A 24,189-nucleotide genomic window follows, 5' to 3' on the forward strand; every position below is an offset into this window, starting at 1 on the left:
TTAGTCATTATCGTGATCACACCTCACACCTACCTCTTCATGGTCCCTGGGCCCCAGAGCAGGGATGCCTGCAGAGGGGTAGGGAGGTGCCTCACAGGTGATGGCACAGTGGCAGGTCCTTTCCCATGGCGCCTGCAGACAATGACTCTGACGCAATGAGCAGCTCCTATGAGTCCTATGACGACGAGGAGGAGGAAGGGAAGGGCCTGCAGCCCATGCACCAGTGGCCCTCCGAGGAGGCCTCCATGCACCTGGTGAGGGACTGCAGGATATGTGCCTTCCTGCTGCGGAAAAAGCGCTTTGGGCAGTGGGCCAAGCAGCTGACCGTCATCAAGGAGGACCAGCTCCTGGTGAGTGGGTGCGGACATCTTCCTCTCGGCCTCATGTGGACTTGTGCATGCCTGTGTATCTGTGTGTGTGTCTGGGTGTGTCTGCCTCGGCTACTCTGGGCTTGCTTTGTGCACAGAGGCTCAAAGGCTGGTGCTTTGAAGATCAGTGATCTGCCACTGGAGTAGAATTTTTTTTTAAAACCAAAAAATTAGACCTGACACAGACTTTCCCAGCCAGAGCCAAATTTTTTATCACTTAATTATTTTTTTTAATCCTCACCTGAGGACATGCTTAGAGAGAGGAAGGGAGAGAGAAACATCGACACCAGAGAGAAACATTGATCAGTTGCCTTCCATATGCTCCCCGGCTGGAGATCAAATCCAAAACTCAGGTATGTGCCCCGAAGGGAATCAAACCGGCAACCTTTGGTACACAGGAGGGTACTCAACCAACTGAGCCACTCCAGCTGGGCTTTTATCATTTTAAAACAATGTTTAGCCCTGACTGGTGTGGGAGGCAACCAACTGATGTCTGTCTCTCTCTCTCTGTCCTCTCTCTCTCTCTCCCCCTCCCTCCCTCCCTCCCACTCTCTCTAAAAATCAATGGAAAAAGTATCCTTGGGTGCGGATTAAAACAATGTTTATTGTTTTTCATTATGCAAGTATTTATTTATAAAACTTGTGCAAAACAAAATGAAACAAATGATTTTTAAAAACACCACCTATAATCCCATTGACCAAGAGCTAACCAGCGTTAAGGTTTTTTTGGGGGGAGGGGGGATTATGGTTACTAAAGCTGGGGACAGTGAAGCAAGGAAGGGCCTAGAATAGAAGCAGCAGTAGGAGAGAGCCTAGGCGGGTCTGCTTTGGCTCTCTAGAAACTTTATGAGAAAGAAGTGCACCAAAGCGGGGCTGCTGTCAGCTCACTAGAAAATCAGAGAAAACGGAGCCTTGGAGACAGGTTCGGGGGTTAGCCAGGGACGAGCTGCCGCTGCCCATTGCTCCCCTGGTTGCAAGTCTTGTGGGGACTCTTAGAGTTTAGGAGAAAGACAATTCACTCGAAAAGTAAATTGGAGTGGGCTTGCCCCAAGGAGGACGCACCTGTTAAGTTTTAATGGACTTATTTCCACCCTCATTTTCATACACTGGTCTTTCCCAAAACAGAGCCCATGCAGCACTTGCTTTCTTAAAGTGTTTTTTAGTTTACCATCTCTCATCACTATTATTTCATAAAAGAAAATGTACCCTTAATTCCAAAGTAGAAGAATGGGCATAACTTCAGAAAAAAATAACAGTTCTTTACACAAAAGTTCGTTGACAAGCCTTGCCTAACACATATCCATTTGAAACATGACCTTTTCTCACCAGCAGTGAAAGGCTAATCCCAGTTCAGAATTGGTCCAGGGTCACGACTTGCTCTTTTCCCTCTGTATGACCTCTATTTTTCTTGACTAATTGCACAGGCTAGAACTTCTAGCACAATGTAAAAAGAAGTGGTGAGAGTTTCCTTGTATCAGTCCAGATCTCAAAGGAAAAGCTTCAGTAATTCACCATCAAGGCTCTGGGTTGTTCGTAAAAGTTCCTTATTATATTAAGGAAGTTCCCTTCTATTCCTAGTTGGCTAAGAGTTTGTGTTATAAAAAGACGCAAATACTTTTTCTGCTTCTGAGATAAGTGATTCATTTGTCTCCTTTCTTCTGTTAGTATGATGAAGATATAGTTGGTTTTTTAATGTTAACCACTTTTGTGTTCCTAGAATAAACCCTACTTGGTCTTAATGCAGTATGCTTTTTATATGTGTCTGGATTCTATTTGCTAATATTCTGCTTAGGGCTTTTCCAACTGTAATGAGAGAGATTAGCCTATAAATTTCCTTTTTTGTAATGTCATTGTCAGGTTCTGGTAGCAAGGTAATGCTGGCCTTGTATTAAGAACTGGGAAGTAAGAATCATTATTGATAAACTATTGATTTCCGAAACCCAACCCTCTATCTCTGCTAGAATTCTCTTTCCCACATTCCAACCATGTAGCCCATTAGTAGCAGGTCGCTGACTTCCTCCCAAGCCAGCCTGTTTCTTCTCTTTAGAGAAGTTCGTTAGACTAGAATGGTCTTCCTGGTATTGTGCTAAAATTTATCTCTTCCTAATAGGTAGTTGTGCCCCCTGGGGCCCCTCAGTAGCCCTTGAGATCTGAAGATTGCCCAAAGACACCCCCTCTCTTCTCTGGGGTGAACAGTCACAGTCCATCTTCAGGCCATGCCCAGAGTTGGGCTGGGTGGGGAGGGTTGTCTCTATGGGATAGGTAGAGCTCCCCTGAGCCTTTGTACAAGAGTGTTTCCTTCCTGCACCCTTCACTCTAGGAGGTCCTGACTTCTTCTCTTCCTGTCCAGTGTTATAAAAGCTCCAAGGACCGGCAGCCACATCTGAGACTGGCACTGGATGCCTGCAATGTCATCTACGTGCCCAAGGACAGCCGGCACAAGAGGCACGAGCTGCGCTTCTCCCAGGGAGCTACCGAGGTCTTGGTGTTAGCACTGCAGAGCCGGGAACAGGCCGAGGAGTGGCTGAAGGTACAGGGACCTATGCCCTCCTTTCCACCTGCCCTCCTTCCTTCCTCTTTTTCCCAGGACCAGCCCTCAGTGGGGTGGGCTCCTGTCCCTGGAAGAACAGGCTTTGCTCAAGGGAGGGGGTTGATGCCTGTGCATGACTAGGGCTTCTGTGTAGAAATGGGCCTCATGCATCTCCAGGAGAGAGACCACAGGCTGGAGGCCTGTGTTTCTTCTCATTATTTGAATCCCCTTCCTAACATCCCTACTGTGGGCTTGTCTGGCCTGCACTTATACACCTCCTGGAATGAGGAGCTTAATATCTACGAAGGAAGCTGATTTTATCATTAGATAAGATAATCATTTTTTTCTTTTAAAAAAGAGAAAATCCTTCCTTGTCTTATATGAAATGTGCATCTTTGTAATGTCCACTACAGTCTAGCTTCTGCATCTTGCAGCTGCACAGAACAGTTAGAGTTATCATGTACTGGGCACTTACTACTGTGTGCCATTTATTGTTCTAAGAGCTTTACATACCTGACCTCATTTACTCTTTGCAATGGACTATTATTATTTCCATTTTACAGACGAGGAAACTGAGGCACAGAGAACTGACATGATTTGCCAAAGGCCACACAACCAAGTGGTCGGGGCTAAGATTAGAAGCTAACAAGGAAATCTACACCAAAGACCATAGGCAGGGTGGCAACGTGATGATGACGGGGGACTTGGGTGACATACAAACTTGAGTTCAACTCCCAGGCCTAAGTGACTGTATGCTCTTCTGCAAATGACTTCGCCTCTGTTTCCTCCTCTACTTAATGGTTCTTGTAAGAATTCTAGAGAGCATTTGACATAGTATCTGCCAGACAGTAAGGGCTTGGTAACTTTCAGTGATTACTGCGCAGTGATGGTGAAGGCCGCACCCCCAGACACCCTTACTAGGGGCCCTGCGCCCTGCCTCCACTTCACTCTGACACCTTTCTCTCTCCAGCTGTGATCTTCCTGCTGAAACAAAGAAACCAAACCCCTCCCTCCCCATTCTCCCTTCCTTCCTGTGATAACCAGCTCTCCCAATGGAATGTTTAGTGTTTCTCATTACTGCCTTTGTCTCAGGAAGGGAAGGAAGGGAGAGAACCTGACTGCTTGTGGAGCCTCTGCCATCAAGGCACGGGTGGGTCAGAGAAAGAAGCCCTAGATCCAGAGTTAAGATGCCTGTCTTAACATCGGTTCCAGAAGCCCAGAGGTTAAGGGCCTGCAACCACAGCTCCACCTCTCGGAGCCTCATCATCCTAATTAGTAACTTATCGAGACCATAGTCGTCCCTGCCCCACAGGGCTGTTGTGGGGATACAATGGAATATTCCATGCAGTCACCTGACAGGTAAACCACAAATGGTGACCACTGTTATTTCATGATCTGGATACTTATGTTGTGTGACCTTGGATGGGTAAGTAAATGCCATGGAGTCTGGAGTATCCATATCTTTGAAATGGAAGTGATAACCCTGGCTGCCCCGCTGGCTGTTGTAAATGTCCAACACAGTCAACAGAAGTGAATCCCTCACCCTTGTGCAGGGCGTCCCAGTTCACATGGCCCTTCACACACATCATCTCACTGGTCCTCGGACAACCCAATGAAGTTATAACCCATGTTACAGATGGGGAAATAGAGGCCCAGAGAGGACAAGTGGCTTTCCTTGAGGCCACACAACTAATAAGCAATGGAGCAAAGTCTAGAAGCCAAGCCTTTTGTTCCCAGCCCCATATCTTTTCAATTCAAGGGAGAGATACAGGAGAAAGCCTCTTTAAGCCCTGATATGCCCACACATGTGGCAGGAAGCCACATTAACCTCTCCTGCCAGTGGTCCCAACCCCTCTGCTCAATGGCCCTGACCACAAAGACCCTATATTTCCTTTTGCTTCCACAGCATCCCTGCCCACCTGCTCACAGCTGTGCATCTTCTCCACAGGTCATCCGAGAGGTGAGCAAGCCGATCACAGGGGCCGAGGGGGCAGACATGCCCAGATCCCCAGTCCTCCTGTGCAGACTGGACCTAGACAAGGTATATCTGTCTTCACGAGGTCTCCCCTGAGCCAGGAAGTAGGGACTCAGCACAGGCTCTTCCATGGAGGGACTTGCACTGGTGGTGAAGTGGACACCCACAGTGGTGTCACATAAGCCATTAGTACACAGCACAGAACAGGCACAACAGTAAGCACTTGATAAATTCTAGTGAATGAATGAATGCCCATGTCCAAGGTGCAGTACAAGCCAGAGGAGGGAGTGACTAATCCTGCCAGGACAGGAGTGGTTACATTTGAAAGGAGCCATGATAAAATTGTATTTGTCAACCGGAGAAGGAGTGTCCCCCATTGCAACGTAAGTGAAATACTCATTTAGTAGCTGGCCAGGCCGTTGGCAAATATGTGCTAGTATGTATTCTCTGCCCAGTACTGTGGGTGATAAAAGGACTCAGCCCCAAATCCTAGAGGAAGGTTTAAGACCCACATACGTAGGTCTGATGTGATATAATAAAGGTCAGCAGTTATAGAATATGACTATATGGCCAGCATTGTTCTAAATGCTTTGCATGTATTACCAAATTTAATTTCTACAACTCTTTGATAAGTTATGTTTTCATATGGGGAAGCTGAGACACAGAGAGATTTACCTAAAATCACATAGTTAAAAAGAAACAGAGCTAGGATTTCCACCAGGCAGCCTGGCTCTTGATGACTTTGCCATCCTGTCTCTCAAGGGGGGGCATCCTGAGCTCCACTCGGCAAGTAGTTAGTGTGTCAGGCACTGAGCTAGCCACTGGGGTGCAATCCTAACAAACATACAACCACTGCCTTCCAGGGGGAGTCAGACATGAATCAGATCATCACACAGTTTTAGAAATGCCAAGCTCTGAAGTGCTAGGAGGGTACCCTGGAGCCTGTTCTTGTCTTCTCTGAGAAATACATTTCCGATGAGGGTGAAAAATTGGCAAGGAAGGAGAAGCAAAAGGTATTCCAAGAAGATGAATCAGGCCCTAGAGCAGAAGGAAGCATGAAATAGAAAGAGGTCAGTGTGGCTGGGCTTGGAGAGGAGGAGGAGCTTGTTGGCCCTATTAGAGTGGCCCTGGAGAGCTGCAGTGAGGGGGATGGGAGCCTGTGCTAGCTCGAGAGGCAAGGGGGTTACAGAAGATGTACTTATGGTGAGCCTTAAAGAATGGTCAAAATTTCACTGGAGCAGAGGTGAGCCAAGGGACAGGGGCTGCAAGGGAAGGGAGCAGCAGAAGCAAAGTGTCAGGTCACTAAGATAGGAAGGGTAGGGACTGTGCCCGGTGTGCTGGAGAAGCTCAACCCTATCCTCACTTAGCCTTTGCTGTTAGTGGGACCTGAAGGAAAGCAAAGCTGATGGTGTGAGAGAAAGTGTGTGCGTGCGTGTGTGTGTATGTGTGTGTGTGTGTGTACACATATACTTGCAGTTACATACTGCGGTGCAGTTTAAAGGGTATGTAAAGAGGAAAAAGACACAAGCTTGTAGAGATGAGTTTTCTTGCGGGCGAGTGTACAGGGGAGGGTAGCTGAAACATTTGGAATGGCATTCTTGCAGGGGAGTGGGAGTGGGGATGTGGTATTGGGGGGTCTAGCTCTCCATGGAATCACGTGACTGAAGTGCCACCATCATCATGAAGTCAGTTCCCAAGTGCTCACAGTGTCACTTTCTCTCTTGGTGAAAACTTATCATCTGTTGCAGAATAAATAGAGTCATAACTTCTGTTTCACAATGTATGGGGGTGATTCTTTATACTTTTGCCAGTGTATTCCAGTGACAGTTGCCAGTTTTCCAGCCTTTGGAAATTGAGGGAAACACACAGCCTCTCCTGTCCTCCCTACATCACAATAATGTGTTACAGGGAAGCACCCCTGAGCCTGATCTGTGGGGTCCTTGGCAGGAAAGGTTTAGGGACTCAGAGCTCTATAATTCCACCTGGTGGGTGGGTGTCATTTTGTCCTGTCCTGAGTCTGGCTGGCAGTTTAGTTTCTTAAGTGAGATGGTACACACCATGCAGGTGTTAGAAATAATAATCCGTTGACTTCGCAATTTCACTTGGGCTCCCTGGTGCCTCACAGCAGCCCACTGAAAAGAGTGTAATTCAGGTGAGAAAACTGAGACTTTGGGAGATGAAAGGGTTTTCCCACATTCCCACAGCCAATAGTGGTGATACTAGAGACATAACTTCTTCCAAGGTCCATCTGACTACTCTGCACCACCTCCCACTGTACCTAGTAGGCACTTAATTGACCTGTCATGACTTTTTAAAATGCCAGTTCTTCTCTTTTTCTCCATCCTCACTGTAATCTTGGTTCTTCCTGTCCAGTCTCATCTTGCCCAGGATGACACTCCCTTAAGCAGTTCTTCAGCTTCCAGTCTTGTTCCCCTTTGTCTATCCCTCATGATGCCCCTGGAGCCAACTTGCTAATCTGGTTTCATTACATTAGTCTCCCACTTAAATATCTTCCCAGCTCCTTGTCACCTGGCCCAAACTGCTGGGACAATTATCTCAATGTGTTATAATTAATTGCCTTGCTCTCCAAATAGACTGTGAGTATCTCAGAGATACAACCATCCTAAGTCATCACTGTCCACCCCATACGTGGTATGATTGCTGACAAATATTTGTTAGCTAATCCTCATGTGCAGGAGTCAGTGGAAGACTGAACCAACAAGGGACACCTCTGATGTGGGTCTGTCTGTGTCCCTCCCCAGAGGTTATCCCAAGAGAAGCAGACCTCAGACTCCGACAGCCTGGGCATGGGTGACAACTGTTCCACCCTTGGTCGCCGAGAGGCCAGCGAACATGGTAGGAGCCTGTGGGGGATCAGGCAGGGGATGCCAGAGCTGGGAGGGGCCTTGCCCCAGGCATGCAGTGTAGAGAAGGTCCTAACCACTCTGGAGACCTGGGTGATGTGACCTGACTCATCCACATCTGGAGCTGTGGGCCAGGCCCTGTGTATAGGCTGAAAGGGCCTCTGGGAGGGTCAGGGACCTGGGACTTGGGGCTCCCTCTCCTCCCCTGATCCATCTCTGCAGCAACAGGCAAAGGGAAGAAGAGCAGCCTGGCAGAGCTGAAGGGCTCAATGAGCAGGGCTGCGGGCCGAAAGATCACCCGCATCATCAGCTTCTCCAAGAGGAAGGCGCTGGCCGATGACCTGCAGATGTCCTCCACTGAAGAGGAGGTTCCATGCTGTGGTGGGTACTAGGCATGCAAAGGAGAATTCAGACCCTGTTGATGCAGGCACCTGCGGCCAAGCCAGGAGGCCCTCCGGCCTCATCCACCTTGCCCTCAGAACAGAAGAGAGAATCCTCCAACTGGATAGCTGACCTCACCCCATGGACAATCCATGTCTTTCCATAACTTCTCTCCCATGAGGCCCTGACACTCAGCAAAAGGAAAAGCCAACTGACTCCCATATTTCTGTGCTCCCTGTGACCTTAATTCCAATCACTACCTGTCTCTAGGCCTCAGTTTCCTCCACTATGATGAGAGAAGAGTATTTTATTTCCTAGCATAAACATACCAAGTGTGTAAATTACCACTCAGTCTTATAAGGAAATTTCTTGGACAAAAATATTTACATAATTTTCATTATAAATGTATTCAATGTGAGTTAAAAGTGGTTTGAGAGGGAAGACATATTTTCCTGTTTATTTAAATGCAGTGTTCCGTGTGCTGGAATTCAATAGAAAATCATATATTTTAGATATACAGTAATATTCTAACCCTAATATTGAAAGAATGTTATAAAGGCACATGGCTGTATAGAAATAGTTTATAAGCAGTGGATCAGGTCATGTTATGGTAAAAAAAATAAATTTAAATCTAAAATTTAAGAGGGAATTCTAAACCCATCCGCCATGGGACTGTACTTCAGTTAATAAATCTTTATCGTTTACATATTTTTATTCCCACATGCTGCCACCAGGTGTCAGCATCATCCATTATTTTTTGTCTTCAGTAATAGTTTCACTATTTTAGGGAGAAGAAAGGCAAGAGAGAGAGTTGTGTCTTTTATTCATTGTATATAGCAGTCCCTGCCCTTTTCATCAAGCTTGCCATGCTCCAAGGGCTATGCAGAGGTGTACAAATGTGATTATCAGTCCCCATTTCAGACAGCAAACTGAAACTCAGAAAGAGAAGAGGATGCCTGAGATTGCAGGCCAGGAGACAGCTGATCCAGAAAGCCTTCTTCTAACCAGACTACAAGGGCTGTCTAAGCACTCGTCCCTGGGGCACAGACCCATGCATCCCCCACCTTGTGCTTCCTCAAGGCTGGGCTGTCAAGGAGGAGGTCACACTGCTGCTCTCCCATTCTAGGCTATCTAAACGTGTTGGTGAACCACAGCTGGAAGGAACGCTGGTGCCGCCTAAAGTGCAACACTCTGTATTTCCACAAGGACCGCACAGACCTTCGGACCCATGTGAATGCCATCGCCCTCCATGGCTGTGAGGTGGTCCCAGGCTTTGGGCCCAGACACCCATTTGCCTTCAGGATCCTGCGCAACCGGCAGGAGGTTGCCATCTTGGAGGTGAGAGGAGAGAATCCAGGTAGCTCTTGGTGGTGGGAGCTGAACGGAGTGCTGGCCTGGGAGTTAACTTTTGTCTTAGGTACCTTGCTAAGGACAATACAGGGAGTGAGGAAGAAGGGAAAGTAAGCCAACTGCTGCCAAGTCATCAAGTAAGGCTGAATGCCAGTTAAGATACAGAACACCCAGTTAAATTTGAATTTCAGATAAACAACAAGATGTTTTTAAACAAGTATATATCCCATGCAATATCTGAGCCATATCTTGGCTAAAAAATTATTTGCTGTTTATCTGAAATTTGAATTTAACAGAGCATTCTACTTTTTATTTGCTACATCTGGCTACCCTAGAACCAAGGTTTCTTCTTGCTCCCTTATCTTAAAATCCCAAGTCTGAAAGGTATCTAGTCTGATCTAATCCAGATCTGATTCTGAAATCCCCTCTAAGGCCTTCCCACCAGGGTTTGTCTACCTCAGATAAACCACCTTGTTCCTCTTGGATCCCTAAGTACTGGATACATAACAGGTACTATATAAATACGGGTTTGGCTGAAGTGAGCAGGTAGCCAGAGGTCTGACAGTGCCAAAGTGAACTCAGCTTATGCCTCCTCTCCCTCAGGCAAGCTGCTCAGAGGACATGGGTCGCTGGCTTGGGCTGCTGCTGGTGGAGATGGGCTCCAAAGTCACCCCCGAGGCGCTGCACTATGACTATGTGGATGTGGAGACCTTAACCAGCATTGTCAGTGCGGGACGCAACTCCTTCCTGTAAGAGTCCGCAACCTGCAGCCTACAGCTGCCCAGGACCTTTCCTGTCTCAGCTTCCTCTCAGAAGCTCTGAGTCCAGCCCTGGGCACTGGGAGGGAAGGCTAAGGAGGACTCTGCTCCCTTGGGAAGTCAGAGTGGGTGCATTCCTCTTCCAGCAGACAGGACTGAGCTGACTAAAGGAGTTAACCCAGGGTTGGGGGAAGCTGTGGATGGAATGAGCAAAGTGAAGCCCTTTTTTCATAGTGACATGGGCTCTGCTCTCCTGCCATGGAACCTTAGGTTCTCACACCCCTGAGCCTCTTTGGGGGGGACCAAGCATAAGGCTGGTATGTGGAGTTTGGGACTAGAACAGCTAGCCTCAAGTCACAATTCTGTCACAGATCAACAGCTTGGCTGCTTGCTTGCTGGCTTAGATCCTCTGTTTTCTCACTTATACAATGAAAGTGATGCATTACCTGTTTCCTGGGTGGTTGTGAGAATACATGGGTCCCCGCCTACAAAGCCCTTAGCACAGCAATGGCCCAGTGCTGCCTGGAATGGTTGGATTACTAACCTTCCAGTATCTATTAGGAGCTGATGCCAGAATCAGATGAGAGAGTGGACAGGAAAGCACTGTTAGCTGCAGAGTGTTATCGTCATACCTTGTATTTTCTAGATATGCAAGGTCCTGCCAGGATCAGTGGCCTGAGCCCCGTGTCTATGATGATGTCCCTTATGAAAAGATGCAGGTACGATCCCTTGGGGCTACCCAGCAATATGGCAAAGGCACTTCTTAGCTCTCCCTCTCTTTTTCCCTCACTACAGTCACACGCCGCTTAATGTCAGAGATACATTCTCAGAAAAGCGTTGTTAGGCAATTTTGACCTTGTGCAAACACCATAGAGTGCACTTACACAAGCCTAGATAGTATGGCTATTACATATCCAGACTACACGGCACAGCCTGCTGCTCCTAGGCTACAAGTCTGTACAGCATGTCACTGTACAAAACAACATGAAACTAAATGAAGCACATGAGAAAATAATGCAATCAAGAGACAGCAAACACAACATACATGAGGCTGCTGGTGTAACATGGTATACTGTTTTACAGCACACTTTTTATAAGTGGAAAGAGTGCACCCTAAAATAACAGTTAAAAGTATAGTAAATACATAAACCAGTAACACAGTCATTTGTTATTATCAAATATTATGTACTGTACATAACTGTATGTGCTATACTTTTATAAGACTGGCAGCACAGAAGGTTTATTTACACCACACATGAGCAATGTACTACAACGTTAAGACAGCTATGATGTCACTAGGCAACAGGAATTTTTCAGCTCCATTATAATCTATGGGCCCACTGTTGTACATGCCTTGACAGAAACATCACTATGCAGCACGACTGTACTCCTTTTTTCCTTTGCCTCAGAGAGACTGTTTTCATTTAACCAGCAGCTGGAAGGGAGGGACAACCCTTCTTATCACAGATCATGGCTCAGGATGAGGAATCCCTGGCACAGGAGGCTGGGTGATACAGTGAAAATCTTCCAGATCAAGAGGAGAAAGGGCTCTGGACACTGGAAGGCACTACTGCAGTTTGAGCAAGGTGTTGGGCTCTCCACCCATTGAAGACTCTCTGAACTAAAGCTGTTGACTCAGTGGTGTCTGGAGGGGGAGGCAATAACTCGGTGGCCACACCTACAGGCGTTCACCTGGTGGCATCCACAGTCTGGACTTCAGCTCCCAAGACAGCTCCCTGTCTTGCTCACTAAATCAAGGGGATGTCAGCTCATTAATTACAGTGAGGCTTCTGTGGCCATCACACAACCGAGACTGCTCCTTCTATGCCTTTTCCTCCCACAGGACAGCCAGAAAACTACATTCTGATCAGATGCTGGTGGGTGGGTCAGGCCTCACAGCGAGGGGAGAGAGGGGGAATCAAGCTGCCAAGGAAAGTAGTCATGTCAGGACCCCTGTCTTGGGCAGTGCTAGGTGATACTCTGAGCTCACACCTCTAGGACTTCCTTTACATGGTCTTTCTTCAGACACAGATGAACCAGTGGATGCAGCCTGAGATCTTTCTCAGTTGCAGAGCTTAGTAGCAAACTTTGGACTCAGGGCTCAATCCTAGTTACCTTGGGCTTCACTTCTCTGGTCTTCACTTCCGTGCTTCAAACTGATATGATAAAACCTATCTGATTGGACTATTGCAAGAACTGAAATATTTTAAGGGAAGAACTTAGCATAGGGCCTGGACAGGAAGGTCTTATACAGAAAAGTAAATCGTACTGTTGTTAACTAGTATCATTATTATATTACCTTATTATCACATTCCATTCATTGTTCCTGAGCTTTCACAGAATTCTGAGTGTTCTTAATACTCTTCATGCACAAATGTATAGTCAGTCTAATTATGTAACTTCTACCATTAGGTGATCTCATCCATGACTTTTTTTTTAATAATTCAGAAAACTTAAAGGATACTTCAAAATGAGAGAGGACAAAATAGCTATGATAAATCAAACATGGTCACCCACAATCTCTTCAGACTTCTTCATTTTCCTCTCAGCAGATATTCCAATTTAGGGTTATCTTCTGCTGCCCCTTCCCTGGGTGGTATGAGGATCTAATGATATACTGCTAGTAAACATGGTTTAGAAACTGTTGCGTGCTGCACAAGTTTAAAAATGTAAGGCCAAGATCTCACAGCAGCACTCACCCACAGAGCATGAACCAGAATACGCCCGTGTTGATGACTCTGAGCCTACCTGCACTTCATCTTCTTCCTCCATCTCCCACCCAGGACGAGGAGCCTGGACGTCCCACTGGGGCCCAGGTGAAGCGCCACGCCTCCTCCTGCAGCGAGAAGTCCCATCGAGTGGATCCGCAAGTCAAAGTCAAGCGCCATGCCTCCAGTGAGTTCTGTGTGGGAGGAAGGAGGGAGGGAAACAGTCCATGAGTGGGAGGAGTCTCAAAATCATATTCCTCCAGAGATCAGGCAGGTGAACAAATGAGTGAAGAGAGGTGTAAGAAGATACTCTACCATAAGAAAAATCACATCACAATCACAGTGATGAAGGGCAGCTAGCACATGGCCTCAGAGGAGAAACACAGAGTGGGGTGGGGGAGAATGTAGGAAACTGGAGTGCTCAGAAGTGGCCACTACTCAGCTCCAGCCTTTAAATGAAATCTACTTATATGATTTATATGAAAATAAATCATATAAGTCTAGACTTTAAATGAAATCTACTTATTTTTTACTATTAGCAACTGATTTTTAAAAAATTTAACATCAGCCCGGCCAGGTGTGGCTCAGAAGTTGAGCATCTGCCCGGCCGGGCGTGGCTCAGTGGTTAAGCATTGACCTAGGATCCAGGCGATCAGGGTTCGATTCCCGGTCAGGGCACATGCCCGGGTTGTGGGCTTGATCCCCAGTTGGGGGCGTGCAGGAGGCAGCCAATCAATGACAACACTCTCATCATTGATGTTTCTATCTCTCTCTCTCCCCCTCCCTCCCTCTCTGTGAAATTAATAAAGATATATCTTTAAAAAAAATTTAACATCAAATAAAGCCAAATATACATACATACATGCATATGTATATATTTATAAAGTTCATCCTCAACTGTATGTGTTACAGAAGCTGACAATTATTATTTCTGATCTGGGGTAATAAGTAGAGAACTGAACTCCTCCAAACGCCCTTGAGGGACTTGCCACCAAAAAAAGCATGGCTCACCTCTGTGTCCCAGCCTGAGCTCTAACAGCACCCCATCAGGGTTCAGTTAATTGCCCTACAGCCATACTGCACAGTAATGACTTAGTATGCCAGACAACTCCAGGGTGAGTTCTGTTCAATTTCCAATGGCAATCTGCTCTTAAGTGATTTGTCTGTATGAACAAGCCAACTTCCAGTAGTATAGCATGTTTCAAGAGTCTTTTATTTGTTGCTTTACATTTCTTCCCCTGCAGCTGAACACAATCAAATTCTACTCTTTGATTTTTGAAGATTTATTTTTTAAAATACCCTTCTTTATTATAGCTCCAATCCCTTTCTGGGGTCAAAAGACCTGTATTTCATTCCTCACTTGGTCACTTTACTATGTATTTTTAGAGAAGTCCTTTTCCCTCTCTGGGTCTGAGTTTTCCCTCTGAACAATTAGAGGATTATTGTGTAACATTCCTTACATGCTACTGTCTAGGGCACTGGAAATATAGGGCCTTATGGAATGCACAGTGCATGAAGTTTTTCATAAAGCTAAATCCATTCCACATAAATGACTATTTTATTCTGCATTTGTGTCCTTCCAACTATGGGGATGTTAAAATATTATTTTATAAAATATTGGGAATAATTAGTTGGTAGTTGGGGTTTTTAAGGGCCTTACCTGATATGTCAACAACCCTTTGTTGGTCTACCCTTTTTTTTTTACCAGTCTATAAAATTCAAACATCTGGGAGCCAACTCCCCTGACATGCCGTTGTATATCTGGGAAGTTGGAGGAAGTATGAGCCCCCTTCTCTGCCCTCCATGCTTTGTGATCTGGCTTGTATTGCAGGGTATCTGTGGCAGGAACTGATTGCATGGGTCACTGGGTAACCACTACAGTCTCTACAAGAACTGGAGAGACAAGACCCAGACAATTATCAGTAAATTATGGGAATCATTCCACACCTCACCAACTTACAAAGGACTGTGTGTGGCTGTCTGTAGCAACAAAATAAATAAAACTTTCCCTGAGAGGTTGGACTATGGCCTTGCCCCAGCTAGACTAGTAGTGCATGGCATGGACCCTGGAGTTAGGTGAGCATGGGTTCAAACCTTGGCTCTGCCATTATTAGCAGTAAGATCTTACCTTCCTGTGACTATTTCCTCAACAATAAAATAGAGCTAATAATAGTAAGTTTTTATGAAAATTAAATGGAAATGCATATAAATGGCCTAGTTAGTAAATGCTTAATACATTTTTGCTATAATTATTTGTTGTTCTGTCCATCATCATAGTGTAGAGCCCATAGTAAACTACTAGATCCCTCTCTACCTCTACCCATATCCCAGTAATAAAATGGGCAATGCCTGACTTTAGCCCAATGTCTTAATTCTCTATGGACCTGAGTTATATCTACCGGTCTCTTAGTCTTGTATATACCTGAGAGTTGACTATAAAATATGCCCTTTTAAAACCAAAGTGTGTTATACATTACCAAATTTGTTTTACATTATTATTATTATTACTATTATTATTATTATTGAACCTTTACTAAGCACTTACTATTTGCCAGATACTACACTAAGTACTTTTCATGGATTATCTCATTTAAAACCTACCACAATGCTAAGAGGAAATTTGATCAATATCCACATTTACAAATGAGGAAACTAGGGCCGAGGGGGAAGGCACAAAAACACCACCATTCACTTTTGCCTGATGTCACACAACCAGTAAAGAGCAAAAGAGAACACAAACCTTCGTCTGTCTGGTTCCAAAGCCCTTGCTCCTCGCCCCTGCCCTCTACTACCTCCCTTTTGCTCCTTGTTTCCTGAGAGCAGCCACACTAAATATATCTAGGGATACAGATTAAATATTCCCATTTTGTAGATGGAGAAGTTGAGGCTGAGAGAGAAGCTAACACCACCCAAGTACCCTGATCACAGGTCAGAACTGAGGGCCTTTTCCTGCTTCATGTCTCCACAGGTGCCAATCAATACAAGTACGGTAAGAACCGAGCTGAGGAGGATGCCCGGAGGTACCTGGTAGAAAAAGAGAAGCTGGAGAAAGAGAAGGAGACTATCCGGACAGAGCTGATGGCACTGCGGCAGGAAAAGAGAGAGCTAAAGGATGCCATTCGGAACAACCCAGGTACCTACATGGGTGTGGTCCCGAGTGCTTTTAGAGGACTCAGCCCTGACACTTCCCCCAGAACAGATCACCTGCTTTCTTGCCCAGGACAGATGAGCTTCTCCTTCCCTTCCTCCTTCTCCTCACCACTATCACCATCCCTCCTGACTAACGGAAGTGCCATCTATTTAATAACTGCTCTGGGGGTAAAGGGATGAAAGAGCTTCACAAAAATGTATATACTTAATGTGGTAAGATGCAATCTGATTTTAGAAATGTTAAAATGTGCAAAACAGAGTGTGCCTTACCATCAAAAGAATAAAAGATCATTTTGAACCTCACATTAACTCATTCATTCACAGATAGGTGAATTATGGACAGTGGCACTTTGCCAGGATCTTCTTCTGAAATCCAGGGCTATGACCTCCACAGGCCCTACCAGCTCTGGGCTCCTCTGAATCCCTTACTCTGCTGTTTCCTTTTAATTCTTTCTATAACTGCAATTTAGCACACTTTCAGTACTGTGTGAGACATTGGTCCAGGTGTTGGGAATGATGGACAGTGCCTGGTACATAGTGAGCACGCATTAAGTATTTACCGCGTGAACAAATGAATGAATGAAAAGAACCCACCACTACTAGACAACCCTCCACTGCAGCCTCCCTTAGGGCAAACAGTGGAACTATGTTTTAAACCTAGTAAGGCTCAACATAGCTCTGGGCACAAAGAAGGTTCTAATATAGATTTGTTGGGTAAATGAAATAAGCAGCTAAATTCCAGTAGGAACCCTGGTCACTGTAAGCCTTAGGCTATGACTCTTGCTTACAATAGAAACCAGAGTTAAACTGGCATAGCAATGAAAAGAAGAAAAGCACAACTGAAACACAACATTCGAGCGTAGTGAGGTCCAGGAGCTTAAGTGATGTCACCAGGAAGCATATTTCTCTAACTCTTGCTTTGGCCTTCCTCTACATTGGTTTCATTCTCTGCCCCTCATGCTGAGAAAATGGTGTGCAGCTCCAGCCCTCACCTAAGCCTTTCAGCCACCCCAGAAGAGAGAACCTCTTTTCCCAATGGCCCCCACAAACACTTCAGGATTCACCCTGACCAACTTCCATCCCCAAACCAATCACTGTGACTAGTGATTGAGATAAGATTATGGGCCAGGGCTAGGTTATGTGCCAACAACCCATTGAACTAGAAGTGAGATCAGCCCCATCCTCACTACAAAGAATGAGAAGGAAGGTGGAGGATCAGGGTTCTGTAACCAGAAGATGGGGAAATGGGTATTGGGAAGGTAAAAACCACACGACCCAGCATGGAGCTGGAACCCCAGGCCCAACTCCATCTCTTAACCGGGACCAAGGATAGGAAAAGCCCTCCAGGGGGGCAGACTAGGGCCTGAGGCCCTGCCAAACTGCTTGATGCTTCAGGTCAGGCTCAGCTGTTTCTCATCAATGTCTTTGGACACAGGAGCAAAATTAAAGGTTCTGGAGGAGGCCATGGCCACCCTGGAAGCTCAGTGTCGGGCAAAGGAGGAACACCGGATTGACCTGGAGCTGAAGCTGGTGGCTGTGAAGGAGCGCTTACAGCAGTCTCTGGCAGGGGGGCCAGCCCTGGGACTCTCCATGAGCAGCAAGAACAAGAGTACAGTGAGTCCATTCCCTGCTGCACCAGGGTAGCAGCTCCTTAATGCCCTCACATGCTACAGATCATGATCATTCTTTAGGGCTAGGAGTCATGCTCATTTACAGAGGACAAAACAGGCCCCAAGGGATATGCCATTGGTGGCACAGCTAGGAAAGGGATTCTTGCAGCAAGTTCTCTGGCCTGTGTTCTCTCCACTGATCCATCACCTGACTGCAGTCTCAGAAGTGGCCTTGAGGTTTCTGATAATAATAACTACCATATTTTGAATGAGAATAATAAACCTGTGTTGATCAATTACCACATGCCAGTACAGCATCTTAACCTGTATTATCCACATAGTCTTCACAGCAGTTATATGAGTACTGTGTGTACTCACCACATTTGACAGACAAGGAAACTGAGGTTCAGAGATACTGAACGACTGTTCAGGGTCACTCAGCTAAGTGGGAGACAGGATCCCAAACCCAGGATGTCTAACTCCAGAGCTCTGCTAACATTAGCAACCTTGCACATGCCCTCTCCTAGGATCCCCAGTGTACCAGGCCATGTCCTCAGGGCTTTCCATCCGTTGTCTCTTTCCCAGCAACCCTGCAAGGTCGATACTCACACTGTGAATGAGACTTCCTCAGGGAGAGGGCCTATGTTTATATCAGAGTATCTCAACATGTTTGTATCAGAGCATTATCAACATTTAGGAATGATAATTCTTTTTTTCATAGGGGACTGTAGTGTACATTGTAGGATGTTTAGCAGCATCGCTAGCCTCTACCCACTAGATGCCAGTAGCTCCAGGTCCCCAGTTATGGCAACCAAAAATGTCCCCCAAAATTGCCTAATGTCCCTGGGAAGGCAAAATTGCCCCAATCTGGGAACTGCTGGTCGAAGGTACCCCACAGTCCCACCCCATCTGTTATTCTTCCTCACAGCAGTTAACCACGATTTGTGTGTATATATATTCCTATCCTTATTTGTCTCTCTCTTCAACTACATGGTATTTTTATTAAGAATTGGACTATATGTTTTTTATCATTATAGCCCTAGCCTTTTACATAGTCTGAAAAATAGTAGGAGTGTAATAAATGTTTCAAACAAATAAATGTTCTACTTGCTTTTAAGACAAGGAAATTAAGACTCAGAGAAGTGAAACCATTTGTCTGATATGTGTGCATTGTCACTGAGAACTCTTATTATTGGCCAAGGTAACAGCTGCCTGGTCAGACCTCAGCCTATGACTGGAAAGTTAGGGCTGTGTCTTCCACACTACATGTCCTCTCCATGAACATTTCCAACTTCTTTTGAAAATGAAGAGCTTAAGGGCCAGGGACCAAACAAGAGTCACAGAGTCACAGAGGGCTAGTGGACAAGCTGGAAGTGGTTCGTTCATCCCAGCTGCTTCCTCCCACCTGATGCCCTGATGCCCACGTTCTAGACGACTTTCCCTCCACTTTTGACCCTTTCCATGGCCTTTGGAGATAAAGAAAAGTCTTCTCTAAATTCCCTGCAGGCTAAGCTGTTAATATGTCCCATTTAAGGAACTACATCCAATAAGGTACTAAGCGATCATCTGGAAATTTTCAGGAGTGAGTGAAGTGTAGAAAATGAGGAGGAATATGGGATAGGAAGGAGAGTGGGGTAAGAATCCCAGCTCTCCCACTCACCAGTCATGTGACCTTCCCATTTTTCTTATCTGTAAAATAAGATGACTATAGTCCCTACTTCAAAGGCTTGAAAAGGCTAAATAAGCTAACCCACACAATGCCTAGTATATAGTGAGGGTCAGTAAGTTTAGCTGCCATCAGCTTTATTCCAAGACCCTCAAGTGTCTTCCCTCGCCTTGTTTGATGCTAATATGTTTGCATAGTGCCGTCTATGTGCATTCTTTGGAGGCAGGCTGGGAGTAGGTAGCCAGCACTAGACTTCACCTATGTAATTATTTCTTGTCATCAACAGGAAACTACAAATAAACCCCAGAACAATGCACCAGAGCAACCTCTCCCTGTCAACTGTGTTTCTGAGATGAGGAAGAGGAGCCCATCCATCGTAACCTCCAACCAAGGAAGAGTGCTGCAAAAAGCCAAGGTACAGCAATAGTTCAACTGATCAAAATTCAGAGATCTGGCAGCCTCCTTTCTATGGAAACTCACCAAGAACCAAAAAAACTTGGCTAGTGAGAAAGACAAAGAACTGCCAATTCATTAACTTTGCTCAGAGGAGGAGACCCTCAAATCTCATTCAAAACCTATTTCTTTCTTAACACACAGTTCTAACAAGCTCTGGTTTCTGAGCTTACACTGTGTTTTGAGACAGGAAAGGCCATTTCCTAGGTAAGAAACCTGAAGATCAGGGAGTAAAGGGACTCACCCAAGGTTATGCAGGACACTATTGTGAGAGCTGCCTTCCAAACCCATCTCCTCCAATTCCAAGTCCAGGGTTCATTCCATGATATTGGTGCACAGTCCCATCTCTAAAATTCTTGGAGTCACCTCTCTTTAGAATTTTTTGGATTTTAGAAAGGTAATATGCTGCATATACTATATAAGGTGAAAAACCCCAACAAGTTCTCAAGAGGTACCCTGTAAGCAAACATGTTAATAATTCTATAGCAAGACACATGCATAATCACACCACATGGAATAAAAAGATTATAAGTAGCTTTACATTAGTTCAGGTCAGGTTTTGCCACCATATAAGTTTGTGCCAAAACACTTGAGAAAAATTTTGGTCTCAGAGCTTTCTGGATGTCAGAATTGCAGATAAGAAAATGTGGTCTTGAAAAACAAATACTGAGCATCAAAGAAGTAACCATTCAGAAGCCAGATCACCTAGACCAGACATCAGCAAATATTTTTTATAAAGGACCAGACAGTAAATATTTGAGTCTTTGTGGACCACATGGGCTCTTTCACAACCTCTTAACTGCTACTGTAGCAGGAAAGCAGCTGTAGATACATGTAAACAAATGATAAACATAGCTGTGCTCCAATAAAACCTTACTTATGGACACTGAGATAGGAACATCATATAAATTTCACGTCATGAAAAGATGATTTTTCTTAACATTTAAAATGTGAAAACCATTCTTAGCTGATAGGTCATACAAATCTGGCCCACTAAATGTTTTTGTACAAACACAATCCTCGGTCCTTGTAGACTATTGGAAGAACTTCGGATTTTGTTCTAACATAATGGAAAGTCATTGGCAAGTTTTGAGCAAGGAATTTTTGGATATGAATTACATTTTTAAAAGACCATTCTGGCTACTATATTGAAAATGGATGAGGGGATAAGAGAGACTAGTTAGAAATAGATAAGATTTAGTGGAGGTAATATGAAGTGGCTGGCTTTGGAGGTAGAGTCAAAGGATTTGCTGATGAGAATGTGGAGGGTGGCAAAAGAAAGGAATCAAGGATGACTCCTAGGTTACTGACCTGAGCAACTGTGGTTTAGTTGGCAAAGACTGGGAGAGGAGCAGGTTAGGATTGGAGATTCCCCTCACCAAGAATTTTCGAACCACAACGTTCAACACTGGTTCACACCATCACCTCAAGGGCTGGCTAGAAACCCCACGCGCTATTCATGGGTAAACAGCCATCCACTGTTGGCCATGACTTCAATCTTCAATATCCCTTTCAGAACTCCTAGACAGCCCCGGCAGGAGGAACGGAGCCCTGTGGGATGCCTGCTTTCACCCTTCCTTACCAGCTGCTTTGGCTTCTCTTCCATCAGCCTCCTACCCCACCCCAAGGTCATGTGGAACAGCACTGGAACCAGATGCAGTTCCTGCCCCCCTCTTCATTCTGGGCCTCAGTTTTCTTAGCTGAGAAAGACACTTTGTGGTATTTGAGCGCCCTGAAGAAATGAGACCCAGTGTGGGGAAATGACTTACCCACAGCCAAAGAAGGAGAGTAGGACTAGGACCTATAGCTCTCTAATATGGCCAGTGGAGATCTTTACGTAATTAGGAACAGTGAAATGTTTTTATCCTATAAGTTGCATTAGACTATACAACAAACCGATTTGTCTTGTCTTTCTGTACTTCAGGAATGGGAAATGAAGAAGACCTAGAGAGGATGAAAATGTTATCCAAAGGAAATAACAGCTTGCCCATCTAAGGCGGAAATGCTTTTTTCACAAGGAGATATCAGAAGACTGAAAGTAGCCCCCACTCTCCGGGGCACCTGAAAGACCAGCCTTTATTGTCTGCATGATTATAGGGGTATAGGGAGGGAAGAAGTAGAAGGGAAGAAGGAAATGAAGGACATCCCTATATAACTTTACAGGGGGTGAGAAATGGGGGTGGAGGGAGACAGACATCTGCACAGTTGTAAAGGTTTTGTTAAATGTCTTTGCCTTCCCTTCTTAAGAAATGAAAGCACATGTGAATAAGCCATTCCATCCCATTCTCAGCATCCCATCCCCAGTCCTTGGGGCAAAGGAAGGCAGTGCTGAAGTATCCGTGGTGCAATACAGAGAGGCGACTTGATCATCCAATCACATCTGTGCCAACTAGATTTGTGTTGGGCATTACTGACAGCCTTTGGGCAAGATAAATAGGCTGAAAAATCAATAGAACAATCTCTGCGTGCAAAAAGGTGAACAAAAGATATAGAGAACATGCAAATTCTACAATCATCCTTCATCTGCTTTGGGCAGATGCAGCTACCAGAACCACAGATTTATTTTCAAGTCAGAGATCTGAGTAAGCAGCAGGCAAGGAGAGGTTCAGGAGCTGACATATTTTAAGCTCAGTGATACTCAGTGACAGGAGCATGGATTTCTAATGTCCACAAGGTGTTTCAAGCTTTGTAGGGTGGGGTCACTTGCTGTCATTCAAGTCATTCACCTATTTTATATGACACTCGGCTCCAGGAGTTATAGTTAGAAATGTAGGGGGTACGCTCCTCTTGCTCTCAGAGGCCCACCTGTCCGCTCTTCCATATCTGCTATCAAGTAAAACTATCAGGGAGAACCAAAGGGACAGTGGCTCATTTCTGCCACATAAGTACCTTTTACAAACACTTGATACTTTTATAGAGGAGCAAGGACCTCAAGTCCTGGGCAGTGTCCTTACTGTGGCACTCACTACTTTCCCAACACTGTAGTCCCTTTATAAGTCTTTACCACATTTCCCTCCAATAAAACCCATTTAGCTGTAGGAGCTCAGAGGTTAGCTCAAGGGGAGAGAAGGGAAATCCCATAATAACCTCTGGATACTTTGCTAGAGGCTTCACATACTTGATCCTGCCTAAGGCTTTATTTACATGCTTGAGCCTCATCCAAACTTTTCCACCCTCCAAGGTGGCTGGAGACCAGAGCAAGAAAAATAACCTGACCCAAAGAACCCAGCTGGTCAGTGGCAGAGCATAAGCCTTAGGGCTTATAGAGCTTGGATCCAGACAGGGCTGGGTCTGCCACTTAACAGCTGTGACTTTGGGAAAGTCACTTGACATCTCTCATTCTTGTTTTCCTTATCTATCAAAACCAGGTTAACAACAGTACTTTCCTCCCAAGACTGTCAGAGGAATTCAATGAGATAGTACATGTGAAGCATCTTACACAGTGTCTGAGAAATAGTAAATACCCAGTCAATAGTGGTTCTTATTATTAACAAGATAAGAAATGTCTGATTCAAAATGCTATGTCCTTTCCACTGAGGAAGAAATAACTTTCACATGGTAATTACAACCACCAAGAGCTATAAGGCAACCAATCTGTAACTGAGTTTCCATTCAGATTCTCCCTGAGTATCTTCAATGACAAAGGCATTCACATAATTTGGATTGTCAATATGCTTTTTAAAAATGTGGATCTGGAATGTCACCTGACAACCCAATTGTGTCCTCAACCCCAAAGTGTCTTTTTCCACCAATAGATCTTAGACTCTATGAGAGGTGGGACCCTAAGAAATTAATAATTAACATTTATTGAACACTCACCATGCATCGGGTACTATGTTAGCCAGAGCCAGCTTCACAGGCATGCAACCTGTGCAGTCAGGCTTAGCAGGGCTCTGTGCTTGTGTGATTGCTCTGCTGTTGCCTTCTTAATAAGTTTAGAACAAGGGTTCCACATAGTCCTTTTGCCCTTTAAATTATGTAGGCAGTCCTGGTGCTAACTAATCACTTTTCTAGGCATTATACCTTTAGTCTTCACTAAAATCCTATGAGATAGGTACTATTATCCCAGTTTTCACAGTTCAGGAAATGGAAACCCAGAGAGGTTAGGTAACTTGCCAAAGTCCGTAATTAGGAAGTAGTGGAGCCAGCACATGAATGCAAGGTCTGACCCTGGAGGCCTTCCTGTCAGTTCCAAGGCTCTATTTCACCAATTTCTCCCCCTCCTCTTGCACTGCAGCATTCAGAAGCACACTAGCACTTAATAAATAGATAAATGAATGGATGCATGTATGCAGCACATTTGGTGTAAGTTGGACAGCTAAGAGAAGTGTAAAGACAATGGCTAAACCATAGATTCCAATTCTTGCTTGTTAAAT

General features: G+C 45.1%; 1 protein-coding gene across 1 annotated transcript in view; it reads left to right on the top strand.

Annotated features, from left to right (window-relative positions):
• The window catches only part of AFAP1L1 (actin filament associated protein 1 like 1), a 54,167-nt gene extending 31,913 nt beyond the window's left edge, over positions 1–22,254 (top strand). Inside the window, exons 7-19 of the mRNA XM_081136706.1 lie at positions 139–350; positions 2,719–2,898; positions 4,847–4,939; positions 7,636–7,729; positions 7,960–8,118; positions 9,245–9,456; positions 10,072–10,217; positions 10,873–10,945; positions 13,010–13,121; positions 15,903–16,067; positions 17,520–17,698; positions 19,647–19,775; positions 21,738–22,254. Coding sequence (XP_080992832.1) covers positions 139–350; positions 2,719–2,898; positions 4,847–4,939; positions 7,636–7,729; positions 7,960–8,118; positions 9,245–9,456; positions 10,072–10,217; positions 10,873–10,945; positions 13,010–13,121; positions 15,903–16,067; positions 17,520–17,698; positions 19,647–19,775; positions 21,738–21,761 — 1,778 coding nt within the window. The 3' untranslated portion in view covers positions 21,762–22,254. The remainder of the gene's footprint in view (positions 1–138; positions 351–2,718; positions 2,899–4,846; positions 4,940–7,635; positions 7,730–7,959; positions 8,119–9,244; positions 9,457–10,071; positions 10,218–10,872; positions 10,946–13,009; positions 13,122–15,902; positions 16,068–17,519; positions 17,699–19,646; positions 19,776–21,737) is intronic.
• The last annotated feature ends 1,935 nt before the right edge of the window (positions 22,255–24,189 follow it).

The sequence above is a fragment of the Miniopterus schreibersii genome, assembly GCF_964146895.1.
Source record: "Miniopterus schreibersii genome assembly, chromosome: 4".
NCBI lineage: Eukaryota > Metazoa > Chordata > Mammalia > Chiroptera > Miniopteridae > Miniopterus > Miniopterus schreibersii.